At 39.8% G+C, this 16,322-nt stretch overlaps 5 protein-coding genes across 7 annotated transcripts; 3 read left to right on the top strand and 2 right to left on the bottom strand.

Annotated features, from left to right (window-relative positions):
- Positions 1-2,004: 2,004 nt before the first annotated feature.
- Positions 2,005-2,798, bottom strand: LOC113687665 (uncharacterized). Its single transcript, XM_027205219.1, has 3 exons — positions 2,691-2,798; positions 2,511-2,623; positions 2,005-2,377 (listed from the first exon to the last, which is right to left on the bottom strand). The coding sequence occupies exons 1-3, from the start codon at positions 2,796-2,798 to the stop codon at positions 2,005-2,007; spliced, it is 594 nt and encodes a 197-aa protein (XP_027061020.1).
- Positions 2,799-5,309: 2,511 nt separating this feature from the next.
- LOC113687664 (uncharacterized) lies at positions 5,310-6,065 on the top strand. Its single transcript, XM_027205218.2, has one exon. It carries the CDS (start codon positions 5,310-5,312, stop codon positions 6,063-6,065), a length of 756 nt encoding a protein of 251 aa, XP_027061019.2.
- A 358-nt stretch (positions 6,066-6,423) lies between these two features.
- LOC113687968 (NEP1-interacting protein-like 1) lies at positions 6,424-8,347 on the top strand. Of its 3 annotated transcripts, none has more exons than XM_027205535.2 (5): positions 6,426-6,733; positions 6,811-7,055; positions 7,290-7,373; positions 7,597-7,764; positions 7,927-8,347. In XM_027205535.2, exons 1-5 carry the CDS (start codon positions 6,553-6,555, stop codon positions 8,047-8,049), a joined length of 801 nt encoding a protein of 266 aa, XP_027061336.2. In that variant the 5' UTR covers positions 6,426-6,552; the 3' UTR covers positions 8,050-8,347. The 3 variants fall into 3 exon arrangements, with proteins under 3 accessions (XP_071905395.1, XP_027061336.2, XP_071905396.1); XM_072049295.1 differs by having other exon boundaries at positions 6,430-6,733; positions 6,904-7,055; XM_072049294.1 differs by lacking the exon at positions 7,290-7,373 and having other exon boundaries at positions 6,424-6,733.
- Positions 8,348-9,244: 897 nt separating this feature from the next.
- LOC113687969 (reactive Intermediate Deaminase A, chloroplastic-like) lies at positions 9,245-12,506 on the top strand. Its single transcript, XM_027205536.2, has 6 exons — positions 9,245-9,635; positions 10,213-10,328; positions 10,435-10,479; positions 10,778-10,851; positions 10,956-11,005; positions 12,229-12,506. Exons 1-6 carry the CDS (start codon positions 9,449-9,451, stop codon positions 12,321-12,323), a joined length of 567 nt encoding a protein of 188 aa, XP_027061337.1. The 5' UTR covers positions 9,245-9,448; the 3' UTR covers positions 12,324-12,506.
- Positions 12,507-12,681: 175 nt separating this feature from the next.
- LOC113687663 (uncharacterized) lies at positions 12,682-15,197 on the bottom strand. Its single transcript, XM_072049292.1, has 2 exons — positions 14,030-15,197; positions 12,682-13,931 (listed from the first exon to the last, which is right to left on the bottom strand). The coding sequence occupies exons 1-2, from the start codon at positions 15,055-15,057 to the stop codon at positions 12,755-12,757; spliced, it is 2,205 nt and encodes a 734-aa protein (XP_071905393.1). The 5' UTR covers positions 15,058-15,197; the 3' UTR covers positions 12,682-12,754.
- Positions 15,198-16,322: the final 1,125 nt, after the last annotated feature.

Below are 16,322 nucleotides of genomic sequence, written 5' to 3'. Positions count from 1 at the left end.
TTAGTGACCACAGCCGTCTCGTCTCGTGCTTGTCCTTTGAGATTAGTAGTGCCTTGCATTAGGACAAGGACTCGGTGGGGCTACGTTTGCACTTTGCAGGGCTCTGTCCGATCATTTTATTACGCCTTTAAATATTGGAATAATTTCAGAAACCTCCCTTGAGGTTTCTGATAATTTTACTCGGCTCCTCTTAGGTTTGAGAAATTACACTTACCTCCCTTGATATAGTAAAATATCTATAATACCCTCCACTTAGTAGACAATTTTAAATTTAAGGCAATAAATTTACAAAATCTAAAAAAACAAATCTATTTTGCCGTCTCTTGTCTTTTTTCTAGCTAATATAACCTCTTTTTATTATATTCAATTTTGTGTATATTAACAAATTGAAATTACAAAATCTATAAAGGGAACAGATTATGTGTCAAATTAGAAGAAAATGAAGAGACTCGCAGTGATAGAGAAATAAATAATGAAATTGATGATTGAAATAGGAAAAATAACTAAAGATGTGGAATTTGTCAATATTTTGTTTGTTGTTAAGAAAAAACTTTATAAAATGTCAATAATTACGTAATGCTTTTTTCATTGGATTAGAAATTTTTTATTATGATTATTGTGGAGGTAGAATTTATTCTCCACTTTTGAGATATTAATATTTTTTAGGCCATAGGAGAGTTGTGATGGTGGTTCTAGGTCAAATTAGCTTATATTTGAGTATTGATATTTAATTTGGGGGTATAAAATTGGTTTTCAATGGGGTTTTGTGTGTGTGTGTGTTTTTTTTTATCATAGCAAGTATTGATACTGTGTATGCAATTTGGGATCTTTTGAATGGTTACTTGATTTTAGAACTTATGTTTGAATGGTTCTTAAGAATTTGGCTTGTTGATTTATGCAAAGTGTGAAAGAAAATAATTGAATATATTATATTTTTCTTTCTTAGTTTTGTATACAAGGGCAATTTAGGATTTTTGAAAGAAAATTTAAATTTTTGGACCTACATTGTTACTAAACAGTAAAAGTAAGGAAGGTATATATAATTTTTAAAACCTGAGGGGAGCTTTTTGTAATTGTGAGAAACCTCAAAGGAGGTTTGTGAAATTATCCCTTAATTATTTGATATACAAATACATTATAATGTTATATTAAATGTATGTCAAATATTTTATTCATATACATTATTTTTACTCCAAACACGATAATATAATATAATTGTATACCAAATAAGGTAATAATCGACGAATCGCACGAAACTCCTACTGCATTGGTTCCTTTCTCCTTACATGAGGAGGGTATAAATGTGTATTTTATTTTATATAGCTAGCAAAAAAATAATAGAGAAAACAAAATAGAAAAGCCTATAGGCTATAGGTACAGAAATTACGAAATTCGCATATTAACATTCATCACTCGTTCCTGAAAATTAAGTAGTTACACGAGTCCGCATTTTGATTGGGACTCAAAGGGTGAAGTCACTGAAGGGAGTCCAATCCAACTCCAAAGCCATCCTTCCCCCACGCTCTCCCCTCCGGCCGCGGCCCCAAAAAAATGAAAAAGGTTCTAGTGGAATCAACAACCCTCGATTTTTTACTCAGCGCTTTGAAGCCAATCAATGAAGCGTTTGGAGTTCTTGCAAATTGGGGAATGTTTGTTTCCCTGCCCGACCTTCCTAAAACCACTGTACTATAAACTCTTCCTCCAAAATCACACGAGGCTTTTCCTTTTAGAACCGGAGCCGCTTCCTTCACTTCAGTTGAGTTTGATTGACTTCTTGCAAAATTGCTCAATTGTTCGAAGCAAAATCAACTGCCAGCCCTCATCCGCACCGACTGCTGCAGTAAAATAGCTTTTCTTTTTGCCAACCTCCTTTGCAAACTCAGTTTCAACATCATCGAGGAATGCCTCGTAGAGAGCTGTCATCACGTCCTGAGCAAAATTAGAAAGCAATGCTAAGGAGGGCTGGACCTGATTTCCCTGCAACTTTCCTTTTAAGAATCCCTTTCACCTCCTGAACAAGCCGCCTTTCATGGGTTTGTCTCCGTGCCCAGCAGTTGCATAATCCTTAGGTCGTGATGAAGCACCTTTGGGACTCCCACGTGTTTTGTCAGCTGCATTTGGCTGCTTCTCTTGTTCATCTACTCGTAGCATAATCATATCAGAAACCAAATGTTCTTGGATGACCTGATGAGCTGCATCAAGGGACATGTCTCTTTGCCACACGATACTGTCGTAATCATCCTCTTCTGTCTCAACAGCATGGCCTATGGGTGGTGAACCAGTGCCCTCAGGCTCAGCAGAGCCACTTGTCTCTTTTTCGGGAAGAACTGGTTTTTCACCTTCCTTGAGCCTCAGCCGTTCTTGTTTCAGGCGAGTTCTTCAGAATAATAGTAGTAACCTAGTCCCTCATGTCCACATCAGAGAAAAATCCACAAGCAGCAAATTTCAGTTGGATCATCTGCGTTTTTGTTATTATTATCTCAGTTTCAGGGTTTCCATGGCCGTAGCACTGGACGTATTTCTTGATAACACCTTCAAGAAGACCAGCTAGTCTGGTAGTATCATAAGATCCATTGACCCCTAAAGTCCCATTTTTCTCATCAAACTTGGATGGAGCTCCAACCTGCATACTGAAATGTTTTGTCATGTAGAAGCTGGCCTGGCCAAAGCTTTTGCAATCTCAACCAAACCGTATTGGCCATAGTTGTCTTCATGCCATTTCCACTGCCCTTCATCTCCATGATTATTTTGGGCGTCTCATGCTGGTACAAGGGCATCATTACCATCGCAGAACCCATATTCTGTAATGCAATATTTTCCCTTCAGCTCGAGATATTGATATTCAATCGTTTTTGGTCCCGGAAGAATTACTGGATTTCAAAATGCATGCGCCTTCCAAAAATTTTTCAGCACAGCAAGATTGATTCTCTACAACGTGGGAACCTTGCACTCTGCTGCACTCGTACAACTCCACATATCCCTGATATGACTTGAGATGCATACAGAAAATTTACGGCCTTTCTCCTTGACATAGGATAGTATTCACCAAGCAACCCAATTGATTTCAGATGGCAAACAACAGCTTCTTCGGGCATAAAATTCTTTTTTCACTTTGACGAACCTCAAAACTGAAATATCAGCATTATAAACAAATATAACATTCAATTTTTTTTTTTTGGATTCATTTATTATCACTGTTATCTACTTCGATTCCACCAGACAATCTCTGTATTTCTAAAGGGTAGAATCCTCACAGTTCTTCTGCAACAAAATAACAGTCAGTATATACAGACAAATTTTATCCTTCTAGTTTTACCAAATCAACCTCGAAAATCAAATACCAAAGCTCCACAGTATCGTGGGCAAATTGTCAGCAAAATAGTAGTATATCCAATTCCAAAAAAGTAATCTATAGTTCCATGCATTAATAACGAGCCCATAATACATGTGTTGATCACCCCAAGAATCCAAACATTAGCTGCTCGCAATCCAAAATGCGAATCAATAACTACCAGAAGTTATGGAAGAGGAAAGCTGACCATCCCAACAAAATTATTTTAATAGAAAATGTTGACATAGCTACAGTTTGATGATTCCTCGGAGAAATATAAAGAAATCAACACATAAATACGTTCTAACCCCCAGTGGCCAGTAGCAGTATCTGTACGTGCTAAAAATAAAAAATAAATAAAAATAAAAATAATAACAGATCCATTCACCCAAGACGCAAAAAAATCTCAGCAGCCATTAATGCAAGATAAGGACCACATACAATCCCCCTTCAAAAACAGGAAGGCCCATTTCTCTAAGTTCCAATTTCCGAGTCATCAGGCCACAGTGGCTGAGGATTAACCATGGTTTGCAGCACCCGGTTTCAGATGCAAATTGGGTAATTTTATAAAGATATCTTATCGACTGAAGTTAATGGTGTTAGGTCCGTGTAGTAGTTGTTCAAGCTGGAGTCGATTTTAGTTGAACATTTTGGCCATGCATTCATTTTCCTGGATGTGCATACATTTCCAATCTGGTCAAGGCGAATGGACGGACTCCTGTTTTCTTCCTCCGTAAATTTGGAACTCTTACACGGGAGTTGAGTTGGTTCCTCAGCTGAGCTGACTCAACAATGCCAATACAAAAGCAGGGAGCAAAAATCAATGCTGCTGCTGCTAAATTTGGAACCCGGGTCCCTCCGGTTGATTGATTCGGTCTAATTATTGTACCCGAATCCGGCGGTTCGGATACGAAATTCATGTTTACACCAAAATTCAACCATTTAACACCAAGTGTTGTACAGAACCAGACACAAATATTCGACAGTAGAGACCCCAGATCCGTTAAATTTTCACGCCTTCACTGTAATTTCACAAACCACTCAAATTCTAACGTTGATTTTTTTTTTTTTTTGTCAACACAGCGAGTGTCTCAGCCGTGCACCCCGCCCCTAAGAATACACGAGACAGTAAGAGAGCCAGAATCGACTACACGACCTGGGGCTTAACGGGGTTATCCCACAGCCAGACGGTAAGACTCAAATTCTAACGTTTTGATTGATGGTACAAATTGTTTACGTACAAAAAGAAAATGTGAATTTATGAAGGAATTGGAGTGCGTTTTCAAAATGATCACTCCTGTGATTTGAAGTCTTTTAGTAAAGGGGAGCCGCACGCACTGCCTGATTGGCTATATATATATATATATATATATATATATATAGTAGGGCAAATTATCCAATTGGCCCTTTAACTCTTTGTCTAGGTAAAATTAAGCCCCTCATCTATTTTTTGCTGACTTTAAGCCCTCGAACTTGTAAAATGGGAAATCCGTGGCCCTTTTAGCCAGTTTCTCCGGTTTTGCAACCGGATGACCAATTCACACGAACGCCATGTGCTTCTTTCAAGGGCATTTTTGTCCTCATATTCTAACCAAAAAGGGCACACATAATCCACCGAAGGAAGCTGGAAAAGTGCTCATTTTTAGTCAAAAAGAGAGAGAAAATAAAAGGGGAAATTGTTGATCACCTACCCCCCTTGCCCCATGCCGTAGAATATCAAACAAAAGAAAACGCAAAAAGATGGGAATTTTTAGATAAAAAATAATTTTCGAAAAAAAGGTGTTTCCTTTCTCACTTTTATTCCTCCTACTCTCCCCACCCCGCTGAAACAGAATGGCTGAGACGACGTTGCTTCAACTACTCAGACTCCACCAGGACGATGACGGCCTAGACGACGTCATTGAAGAAGTAGATTTTTCTCATCATCAAACCCATCCCCACCGCCATCATCTCGATCCCTACTGGTCTTCCGATTTCGATGCTATTGGTTGATCCCCCCAGCGACATCGTGTCGGAGCCCGAATCGGTTGTCACCAGCGCTGATCTTTTCGACCGCGAGAATCAGGTGAATTTCGTTATGGACCTCCTGCACCAACGAGTTGAGCAGTCCCAATTGTCCTCCACAACCTGTGTGGTGATTGACCCGGAGATTTCCGATGCTGACCCGAATTTCGGGATTCATGAAGGAAACGACGGAATGGAGCCGACCCATTTGGATCTTGATCTGAATCTAGGGTTTCTCGGAGAGCCCACTTCGGCAAATGTGGAAAATTCAGGGTTCGTAGCTGAAAATTTTGAGGGTGGGGACCATTTTGTAACCGGGTTGCGAGTCGTGGATATCGGGTCGGAATCGGATTCTAATATAAACCATGACGTTGAGATTGATTTTAGTGCTGACGATGATGATATAAGTGAGGGTGATGATGATCCAAGCCTTAGGCTCTGTTGGGATTCTTTTCAGATTGAGGATCATAGAGAAGTTAATGAGGATTTTGAGTGGGAGGAAGTGGATGAAGGAGTTGATGAGAGAGAGGTTCTGAGCATGTTTCTGGATGATGATGACATGCCGGTGATGGCCCGGGAGGAGAGTGCAGATGTATCTAGGAATTTGGACTGGGAGGTTTTGTTAGATGTGCAGAATTTGGAAGCAATCCCCGAGAATGTGACAGAGACGGCATGGGATTGCGTGGGGGTTGCGCAGGGAAGAGTAAGGGAGGTGAGGGAAATCAAATAGAAAGGTGGACTATGTGTGCCCTTTTTGCTTAGAATATGAGGACAAAAATGCCCTCGAAAAAAGCACATGGCGTTCGTGTGATTGGTCATCCGGTTGCAAAATCGGAGAAACTGGCTAAAAGGGCCACGGATTTCCCATTTTACAAGTTCGAGGGCTTAAAGTCAGCAAAAAATAGATGAGAGGCTTAATTTTACCTAAACAAAGAGTTAAAGGGCCAATTGGATAATTTGCCCTATATAGTATATATTTCTCGCATGCATGCAACTTGCAACTTGCAAGCACATGCGTACACGACAGCTCCATCAGGCGGATTAAATGCTCCTCTACCAGTACACATTAACCTCACCCTATAAATCCTCATACATATTTCTTCACTTCATCCACGCATTTCTCAATTCTACCGGTTTCAGCTAAAATTACACACAAACGCTCTCCTTTAATTACCTTCTGCAAAACATTTGCTAAGCCTTGAAGGGATCCACAGGCCATGTTGGTCTGTCATCCAGCAATCAAGAAATGGTTTTCTGGGCTCGGTAATTTGACCTTCAAATGCAAGGAACGCATTTTCTCCTGGCTTTCAACAGAACTGAGCTGTTTCGGATCCGGGCTCTTATTTTCAGTGATGAAGAGAACTGCTGTGTCTCTGCTCACTTGCATCTTTGCTTTAGGCAAGTTTCTTTGACTCCCCAGCATTTCGATTCTTCCCTTCTTGAATTAATTAATTATTTATTTATTTTTTCGCCAGACTTTCTTTTACTTTCCAGGCAAAGGTATGATCTTTTGAATCTAATACGGAAAATATCCCCCTGCTTTCCTTTGAATTTCCTTGGCACTGTAGGGGGAGCAACAGTAGGGACAATATCAGGAGCCATTAAAGGACAGACTACAGAAACTGGACTCTTCCGTGGGGCCGGAGTTGGTGCGGTGGCAGGGGCCATCACGGCGGTCCAGTTATTGGAACTGATGGTTAATGGAGAGCCGTTTTCCAAGGTAAATCGAAATTGCGTCCGGTGCTAATTAAAAACAACGGACAGCTGGGCTGGTAGGTAAACATGATGAACTTTAAAATGAAAGAAAAGTAGAATTGTATGTCCCTTTCACTTTCACTTTCACGAGGGTAAATGCACACGGCACTGGAGTGATGCTTTTCATTATAGCTGCATGCATTATCAATGACAATGAATGAATGAGAATGGACGTTTACGACTACATATTTTTGGACAGGTTGCTCTCATATGTAGTCTTGTGAATGGAAAGATATTCATGGAGTGGGTCAGTCCTGCTGTTCTAAAAGCTTATCAATGGCAAGTGAGTATCCACCACCACCACAGTACCACACCACTACTCTCTCTTAGGCAATTGTTTCTAGCACATGTATACTATATAGGAGCATCACAATTGTTTCTCTATTTCAGCTTTTTTTTTTCTTCTTCTTCTTCTTCTTGGTTCATGTCTAACAAAACTACTACGGTCACTCAGACCGGTGATAGCTAGTAGTAGGCTTATCAAGTTCGGCTGTTTCAAATTGCAGATTAGCAACATGGAATCAAATTTGAGGGAGATTTCAGACATTTTTGAGGTCAATTCCATCAGGGGATTATCGCATGAAGCTATCAATGATCTACCTACATGTAACCTTCATTCTATAGAGACCACAAATCCTTCTTGCCATGAAACAATCTGTGCAATTTGCTTGACGGTAATCTATTTTCCTCAGTCCGGACAGGAACAAGAAAATGTTTTCTTTCTTGGCACCTATTATTTTCCTCCTATATATATTTAATGGAGTATCTTGATGATCACTGATCAGTCTGTTTTTTTTTTTTTCTTCTTATTATTATTATTACCTTGTAATAAACAGGACTTCAAGAACGGAGATTGTGCACGGATGCTTCCTAATTGTGGACATTCTTTCCACGTAAATTGCATAGATGAATGGTTAAACAGGAATGGCACTTGCCCGGTTTGTAGAAGAGATGTTTGATTTGATGGCACTTTGCCCGGAGGAGATGCAGAGCAGAAACCCATAAGTGACGTATTTGATTGAATTAGGTAAATCTCATCATACGTACAATTACTACATGTTGCATCAGGCAATTGAATGTAAGGAATTAGTGCAAAATCCAATGATGGTTTAGTAGTATTATCTCATGGTACTAAAAGGCTGTCTGTACCACCAGTAGTAGTGTTTGTTTGCTCTGCTCTAGAAGTACAACTTTTGCACTGCCAATCTAACTCAGCCTGTGGGCCTTTATTTGGGCCTTACATGGCCTTTATTTGTATGCTCTTGAGTTTGTAAACTTAACCAGATTTGGCCCGTAAGAGTAAAAGCATATCACTCGCCCAGAAAAAAAAAAAGAAAAAGGTCACTCACATTTTTGGGTTCTCTTCATCGGACAATTTACCAGACTAATTTCCAATGCACGAAAGTCATGGGAAAAATGGAATGAAAACTCTATGTATGCAGTACAACCGCATCACTTGTACAATGGCAATGTGCAAACTAAGAATTCATCTTTTATACGTTAAGTTAAGAGTGTATATTTTTTTACCATTAAATGCATGAAACCTAATCTAAATTTGAATTTAAATATATATATATATATATATATTTCATGTGTTTAACTTTAATGGTGTGGACATTGTTGGTGTACTATATAAGATTAATTCATAAATTAAAGGTAAAATATCCTCACAACTCTAACCAACTCAACGTGAATTCTTGGAATAAATAAACAATTGCAAAGTAAAAACATGCTAATTGCAGAATGGCTTCAGGGACAAGGGTTTTGTAGGACAAAAATGCTTCATTTTGAGACGAATTTTTTTTTGAAAAATATCTTTGCAACTTTCCAAACCAAAAAAAAAAAAAAAAAGAAATACGCGCCGATACTTTGACCACAATCGTCGAAAAGGGTTTGATCTAATGATTAAATTTGAAATATTAAGAATTAGATGTTCTAAATTCAATTCTCGCTCCCTCCTCTCAATTTCTTAAATCTCACTCCTCTTTTTTCCTCTTTCTCGCTTTTTAAATTCCGTCCTTTCCTTGTTTGAAAAAAAAATGATGAAAAAAAAGAGTCTCAGTGGTGTGAGTTAGAGTTGGGCCTGGGATTGCACAACTCCAATGACTGTCATGCAAACCCACGCTCCGCAAAAGCCCAGGCAACATATGTTAGAAAAGACGGACGCTTTTGAGTTTAGGAGACCGGCGGTGGTACACACGGCTCCGTGTCTTGACTTTCTCTCTCTCAACAGTCAAATCCTTGAAAATACTGCGAAAAGGCATAGAGGATTGGGATTTGGGAGTAGGTCGTAGACGAGAACAACGGCCATTGTGTGAGATTCTGGAGTGGAGACTGAAGGGTAAAAAATTTACTACTATGGCGTGGTTGGCCGCTGCAAAGAGCTTCCATCTGCCGGCGGTTGATGTCACCGCCCTCCGCTCTCGAGCTCCCTTAGCTGTCGGCTGCTTCGGCTGCGTGTCGATGGCCGGCGCCGGCATCGGCCGATCCTCCTCGGCATTTCGGTCTAAACTCTTCGCTTCCTTGAGCATTTCCGCTGATGCCAGTAAGTGTCAAAAGTCACTCACTTTAGATGTGGCATCTCACGCAATACTAGTTGTACCTCATTCAACACTACGCAACCAAACTTAACTAGACATTTCTACGCTATTTTTTTTTTTTTTTTTTGGCTTTTTGGGTCGATTTATTGTTTTGATTTTCTTTAGAGTGGAATTTTTTTAATGGATCATGCAAGCACGATTTTATGTATATAATTCATTTGTCAAAGATGATTGTATAGAAGCCTAGTTTGAACTTGAATTTCATTCATAGATTGGATCATTTGATCAATAGTGTAATGATATTAATGGGGGAAAAAAAGGGACAGAGACGTTGAGAAACAAGCTTTTGTCCTGAGATGAGGAACCACGAACCTTAATCAGTAGGCTATACTCGATGGTAGGGCAACAGAAGTTTAATGCATATCACCGCATGGATGAATGAATTACTCAGTACCGAATTATGCATTTGATGAATTATAGGAACTTTGTCTGTGCATGGGCTTACTTTTGTGCTCTTATGCATTCTCGTTGGGTTTCTTATGCGATTTTATCTGCTATGCAAACTATTCTTTTGTGTTCTAGGTATAAAGGAAGCTATTCAGACTGACAAGGCCCCAGCGGCATTGGGGCCATACTCTCAAGCTATAAAAGCAAACAACCTCCTTTTTGTGTCTGGGGTTCTTGGTCTAGTTCCAGAGGTCTGTGACATTGTTTTTAATGATCCGTAGTATGTGTCTGAATATGTGATGATTTATCTTATTCACCAAAAATGGGTAATAAATTTTTTTTATGTTGAAAATCCAGACTGGGAAGTTTGTCTCGGATAGTGTTGAGGATCAAACAGAGCAGGTACATGCTAAGTGTTGTCGCCAGTCATTCTTTTAAATAGCTTGAGTGTAGCAGTAAGTGTTAAACTTTTGACCGATGGAATTGCTGCTGATGCATTTATGAAATACACATACATGAATTAATTGAAACAATGTGGTGCACGATCAAAGTTTGTGGAGGATTCTCAATTGCTATGTTCATGGTTGTGGAGTAAATGAAGTATCTGAAATTAGGTTTTTTCTTTTCTGAATATTTTACCAGATATTATAGTTACAGAGTGGATCTTACTAACACTTTTTGTGCTAATGCAAATTAACAGGTTCTTAAGAATATGGGCGAGATACTTAAAGCAAGTGGTGCTAGCTATTCCTCAGTTGTTAAGACAACAATTATGTGAGCAATCGTTTCTAGGCTTTCAACATAACCTTAACGTATCTCTCTGTCTTTTCAGAAAGTTTCCATCCTTAAGGCTAAAAGTGTTTCTTTTTCTGTTACAGGTTGGCTGACTTGAAGGATTTTAAGAAAGTCAATGAGATTTATGCTAAATGTGAGTCCATTGAACTAAGCCAAGTTCTTTTCTCATTTTTCCTTTTCCTATTTTTGAATTCTGTCTGGGGGTAGAACATACGGGGCGGGGGGGGGGGGGGAAGAAGCTAGCATACTCCTTGTGACATTCATGATTCGATCCCAAATTCTTGTCAGCTGACAATCATGTGTCTCATGATTGTTGTAACAGAGTTACAGCATTTATAATGGACTAAAAAAAAAAAATCATTCGTGGGAATTTAGGAGATTAATTGAAAGAGGTACTTGAATTTGGGTGTGATTTTATCAAGAGCGTGTTGAAGAGGCTCTTATTGTTTTGAGCTTTTGGGATGTTTAAGATGCTGAAACTAATAGCTAAAGGACAAGTTGTGCCTTCTTGATCAATCGTAATGTCTCCTTACAGATATATGATGGAAGATGAAATTAAGAAGCCCTTACAGATTACAAAATTAGTCCTTTTCCTTTCATGCTTTGGAGATTGTCTTTTTCTACTATGATATGTGGACTCTACAATTACAAATGCTTGTGTTAATTGTCATGGTTTGGTCCATTTCAAAAAGTTCATGAAACATGATGAAGATTCCTTGTCATGTTAAATTTTTTAAGAGATTGTAGCAAAAGGTAGAGTAATCCATAAAGATTCTGACCTACAAATCATGTTTACAGTTATTCAAACACTAAGCTGGAACATATAGATACTCTTTTAATATTGACGACACTGAATAAAATCATTGCTCTGCCTAAAAACCACGCGCTTTCTTTTTTTCATCTGAAGGTCTGAATATGCGTCCTTTCAACTAAACCAAATGATTCTGATGGGTGGTGGATTATCATGATCTTCAGTAATTGCTGTATTGATGGACTTATTTTACTCACTTGCTCACTCTCACACACACACACAGACACACTCTCTCTCTCTCTAATATCTTGTGTGGGGCTTCTTTTTTTCTTGCTTAATTTGGAAGAGGTTCAAATATCTCAGTACTTGGTTATCTATTTTTAATGGTATCAAGAACACTTAAGAACCCTTTTCCTGTCCTAGCAAAGAGTAAGGTTTGTGAAGCGCATTGAAGGAACAGATGTTGTCTGCATTTTTCTTGTCAAGGATTATTGATTATGGAGACTTTAATCCCAGCTAAAATTACGACATGGTGGCCAGAATTATGTGATTCTCTTTTCTTTCTTTCAATGGGTTGTAATCTATTTGGCCTGTTTATGTTGCAGACTTTACATCACCGGCGCCAGCTCGATCAACTTACCAAGTAGCAGCTTTACCATTGGACGCAAAAATTGAAATAGAATGCATAGCGGTGCTGTGACTTCTCAGCTGAAATGATTCTGTGGACATTATCAGCCAGGATCCCAGCGTAATAAGTTCAGATGAGCCATGTGAATCTGTAATTGAGGTCCAGTATCTGAAGGCTGAACCCTTCAGAGTTGTAATACCTCATAATTTGAAATTCTTCATGGAAAGAGTTGAAACGTAAAAAGAGGATTCATTATGACGTGTTGCAAATTTGGTTCCTTTTGCAGATTTAGGAACTCTAGACAATGAAAACTCAAAAAGTTGCGGAATGCACTGCAAGATCTTTAACTAACATATACAGTTACACACTGCATATCGGCTTTAATTAGAAGTTGCCTGCAAAATCATGTAACTGTCCTTGGCACATGAAATCAAAGAAAGAAAGGTGTAACTTATTATTAGGAGGCAAAATCAAATCCTAAATCAACAACAAAAAATAAAAATCTAGCGCCGTCTCGGATCAACCCAAGCGCAATCGTTGTACATTGTAGTGCCAAAGAAGTTGTCCAGTAAATCGTCGCTTCCAACGGAATGATACTTCTTGGTGCTCAAAGAATAATAAAGCAGGCCACCTTGATAAAATCTGGGAAAGTAAATTCTGTTGGCCATATCTGGGCTTTCCTCAAGGCGGGCGATAGATGAATACCGGCTGAGATACAGTGAATAGTTCCCCAAGCTGTTCATCTCTTGCCAGTTCTGCTCGTCGTTAATTAGCTTGTACACTCGAATCCAAACTCTATTTCCCCTGCGCCCCTCAAATACAGACAGAAGATTCTCATCACACTCCACCAAGTAAGTGCGTCGAAAATTCTTGCAAGGCCTTTCCAGGTCGAGATTAATTCTCCATTCCATAACATAGTTACCATCTTCAACCTCGGCATTTCCATCCTCCTCCATCTCCATGATGTCATTATCAGTTTCGGCTTCTAGCTTTAGACCTCCAAGTATGCCATCCTTGCTTAGGTAATAGAAAGTCCCCCCGTGGAGCAGCGGGCTGCTAAAACCGGGCTGGAATTTTATTTCGGCTTGGCCAAATCCCACTTGCCTCCATTCTTGCTCTCCCATTTTGAAATGGTGGAAACAGACTTCTTTATCAACTCCTAAGCTTGCAAAAACGAAACAACCCGCGGAAGATGGCAAGGATGTAAAAACAAAGCTTGTATAGCACTCACGAGGCGTATCCGGAAAACGAATGATCTCCTTCGTGTATAGATTAAAGAGAGCAACAGAATTTCGTTTATCCAGCAGTAACCATCCGTCCTTGGCATAGCGAATTGTATGATCTTCAATAGCCTCAGGAACCGTGACTGAGTGCTTGCCCTGTAGCCTGGATTCAACAATTTCATAGACTCCTTTTTCTCTATTGGAGAAGATGAGAAATGGCCGAGGGAGTGAGTTGGATTTCATCCTAACGGTGGAGGCACAGATTCTATTAAGGCAACGAAAATTCATGTAATCAACAAAAGAAAGATTTCCGCAGACCATTGCGAGCATATCTGGCGGGAGATCGCACAAGCGTCCCTCTTCCTCGATGATCTCTGCGCTACTATTATTGACCTCAACATTATTTTCTTGGGGCAGCATTTCTTCATCTTCTTTGGTAGTTGTATGGTGCTCGGACCTGTTTGGAGGAGGAGATTAGATCCAATGAATATCTGCAACTGTTTCTGCACTAGAAATTACACGCCAAAAAAGGATTTAACTTTCAATTAACGTTACCTTTGAACAGGCATTATCCAAGTGGGAAAAAGAAGCCATGGTTTTGGTAAATCCGGGCAAGGTAAATACGTTGTAATGCTTTCATCCTCGATCTTGTACGAGTACAACGTTGCATCAAAGCGGTCAGTGAAATAAATGCAACTCCCTCTCCCAGCTTCTTCCATGTCCGAGTCTGAGTCGCACGACGCCATTGGACCCGGACACGAAAAGCTGTAGTGCTCGCCCAAAAACAAGGTTCGGCCATTCAGACTTGTCACCTTCTCCCATAAATTTGATGGGAAGTTGAATTTGTTGATCTCAATAGTCAGGGTGTCGCAAAAGTCTAGCGAGCCATAACAGCTGTGAACTGAGAAAAGCTCATCCCCAGATCCCACCAACCAAAGGTTTACAAGAACTGAGTGGAAGTGGTACCAAGGTGGCCTTTGCTGGTTCAATAAAGATATGCCACAAATAGTGTTGGATTCCTTGTCCAAGTTTATGCGCATCAAACAGAAAATCCTTGCGGATGTCGCATAGATTCTACCATTGCAGCTTACGGGTTGACACAGAAAATTTTCTCGGCTGTCTTTTGTGGTTGAAGTTTGGGCCTTCAAACTCTCACCATAATTAAACTCAGTCCACTCTTGGTCACCAGGACGGCAGTACAAGATTATCGGGGCTTTAGCCACAAATAACATTACCAAACAGCCTGGATCAGTTGGCGGCGATGACAAGAAACTATCGATAAAGAGCAGCTTTGATTTTAGACGGGGAAGATCAAAGCATTGTGAAGTCGCGGGGTTCCAAATTGAGTACGTCCACTTGGTCTCGATATCGGCCAAGACTAACCAGCCGTCTTCAGAACAATATACAACTGTTTTATCTATTAATTCTGGGATCCTCTTTCGCTCGCTCTTCACAGGTCCAGAAGGAGATATCGTGCAAAAGGTTAGGTCGTTATAGCCTTTGCCATGACGGTATAACAGCCAAGGGTATTTTCCTGGTGCAGGAAATTGCTGTGGTAATGGTCTTTCTTGTCCCTCCACCATGTTTTTGGAATCAAGAATTTGCCAAAACAATTAACGACAAGAAGAAGAAGAAGAAGAAGAAGATGGGGAAGCAGGAAGTAGACAGTTTCTTGATAAATAATCAATGAACAAGTTCAACATGTACATGCCCCCCATAAATAGATTTTCAATTTCAAGGGAAAGGGAACAATTCCTGCCGAAAGGGATCTTGTCCATAATTAGATTTTCAACGAAAAAGGAACAGATCCTGCTGAAAGAGGGAAACTTTCCTTTACACATTAGCTTCTGCGAAAAATCTCTAGTCCATTTTTTGGAAGTAATTCCCTTAGTTATTTATTATTAGCTTTATTATCACTGGTGGAGAAATTGTTAAAGTGATTACGTTGTTATTTTGAAATTACCAGAGATTGCTAATTTAGCATGCTTATAATAGTGAAATTTCACGATTCTTAAAAATCTGGACTTTCTATTCCGCTCGAAAAGTGGAAACCCCACCAAAACATATGCTTCCCTGCTTCTTCCATGCCCGAGTCACACACTGCTGGAAAGATAAGAAAGGTTGTAATCACTGCCCAAAAACAAGGCTCGACCATGCAAACTTGTCACTCTCCCCCATAAGTTTGCAGAGAAGTTGGGAATAATTGGGAAAACGTAGTGATGTCATAGCAGAGCTGAACTGAAAAAAGTTCATCCTTAGATCACACTAACAAAAGTTTTGCACGATTAGTCTATCTCTAACGGGGAAGTTCGATTTTCGGAGAGGCAGATCAAAGCATTCTGAAGTCTGGGGGTTCCAAATTGAGTACAATCGCCGGGTCTCGTCATCTCTCAAGATTAACCAAAAGCCAGAACAGGATACTACTCTTTTGTCGTTTAATTCCGCGGTCCTCTCACGCTTGCTCTTCGCAGATCCAGAAGGAAATATCGTGCAAAAGGTCATGTCGTCATAGCGCTTCCCATGACAGTATACTTCCAACCAAGGGAATTTTCCAGCTAGGGCAGGAAATTGTTGTGATAATGGTCTATTTCCTTCCTTCATCATTTGTTGCATTCAAGAAAAAGGGTTTCATGAGCCATGGCTAACGTGGTAGGCTCACCGCGTACAGAAAGTTGCTTCTTGTTTTGGAGGCAGTAGCTAGTGACATGTTCAACATGTACAGGAAAGACTTTGAAAAACTGTACTGACTCCCTAGCTGTTTATAATTAGATCCCTCAGGCAAAAAAGGAATAACTATGTAAGGACAGCTTGCTGCTGAAAGGGGGAAAGAAAGTATTTGATCAGGCTG

This window comes from Coffea arabica, chromosome 5e (genome assembly GCF_036785885.1).
Source record: "Coffea arabica cultivar ET-39 chromosome 5e, Coffea Arabica ET-39 HiFi, whole genome shotgun sequence".
Lineage (NCBI taxonomy): Eukaryota > Viridiplantae > Streptophyta > Magnoliopsida > Gentianales > Rubiaceae > Coffea > Coffea arabica.
This window is presented reverse-complemented; position numbering and strand designations above follow the sequence as displayed.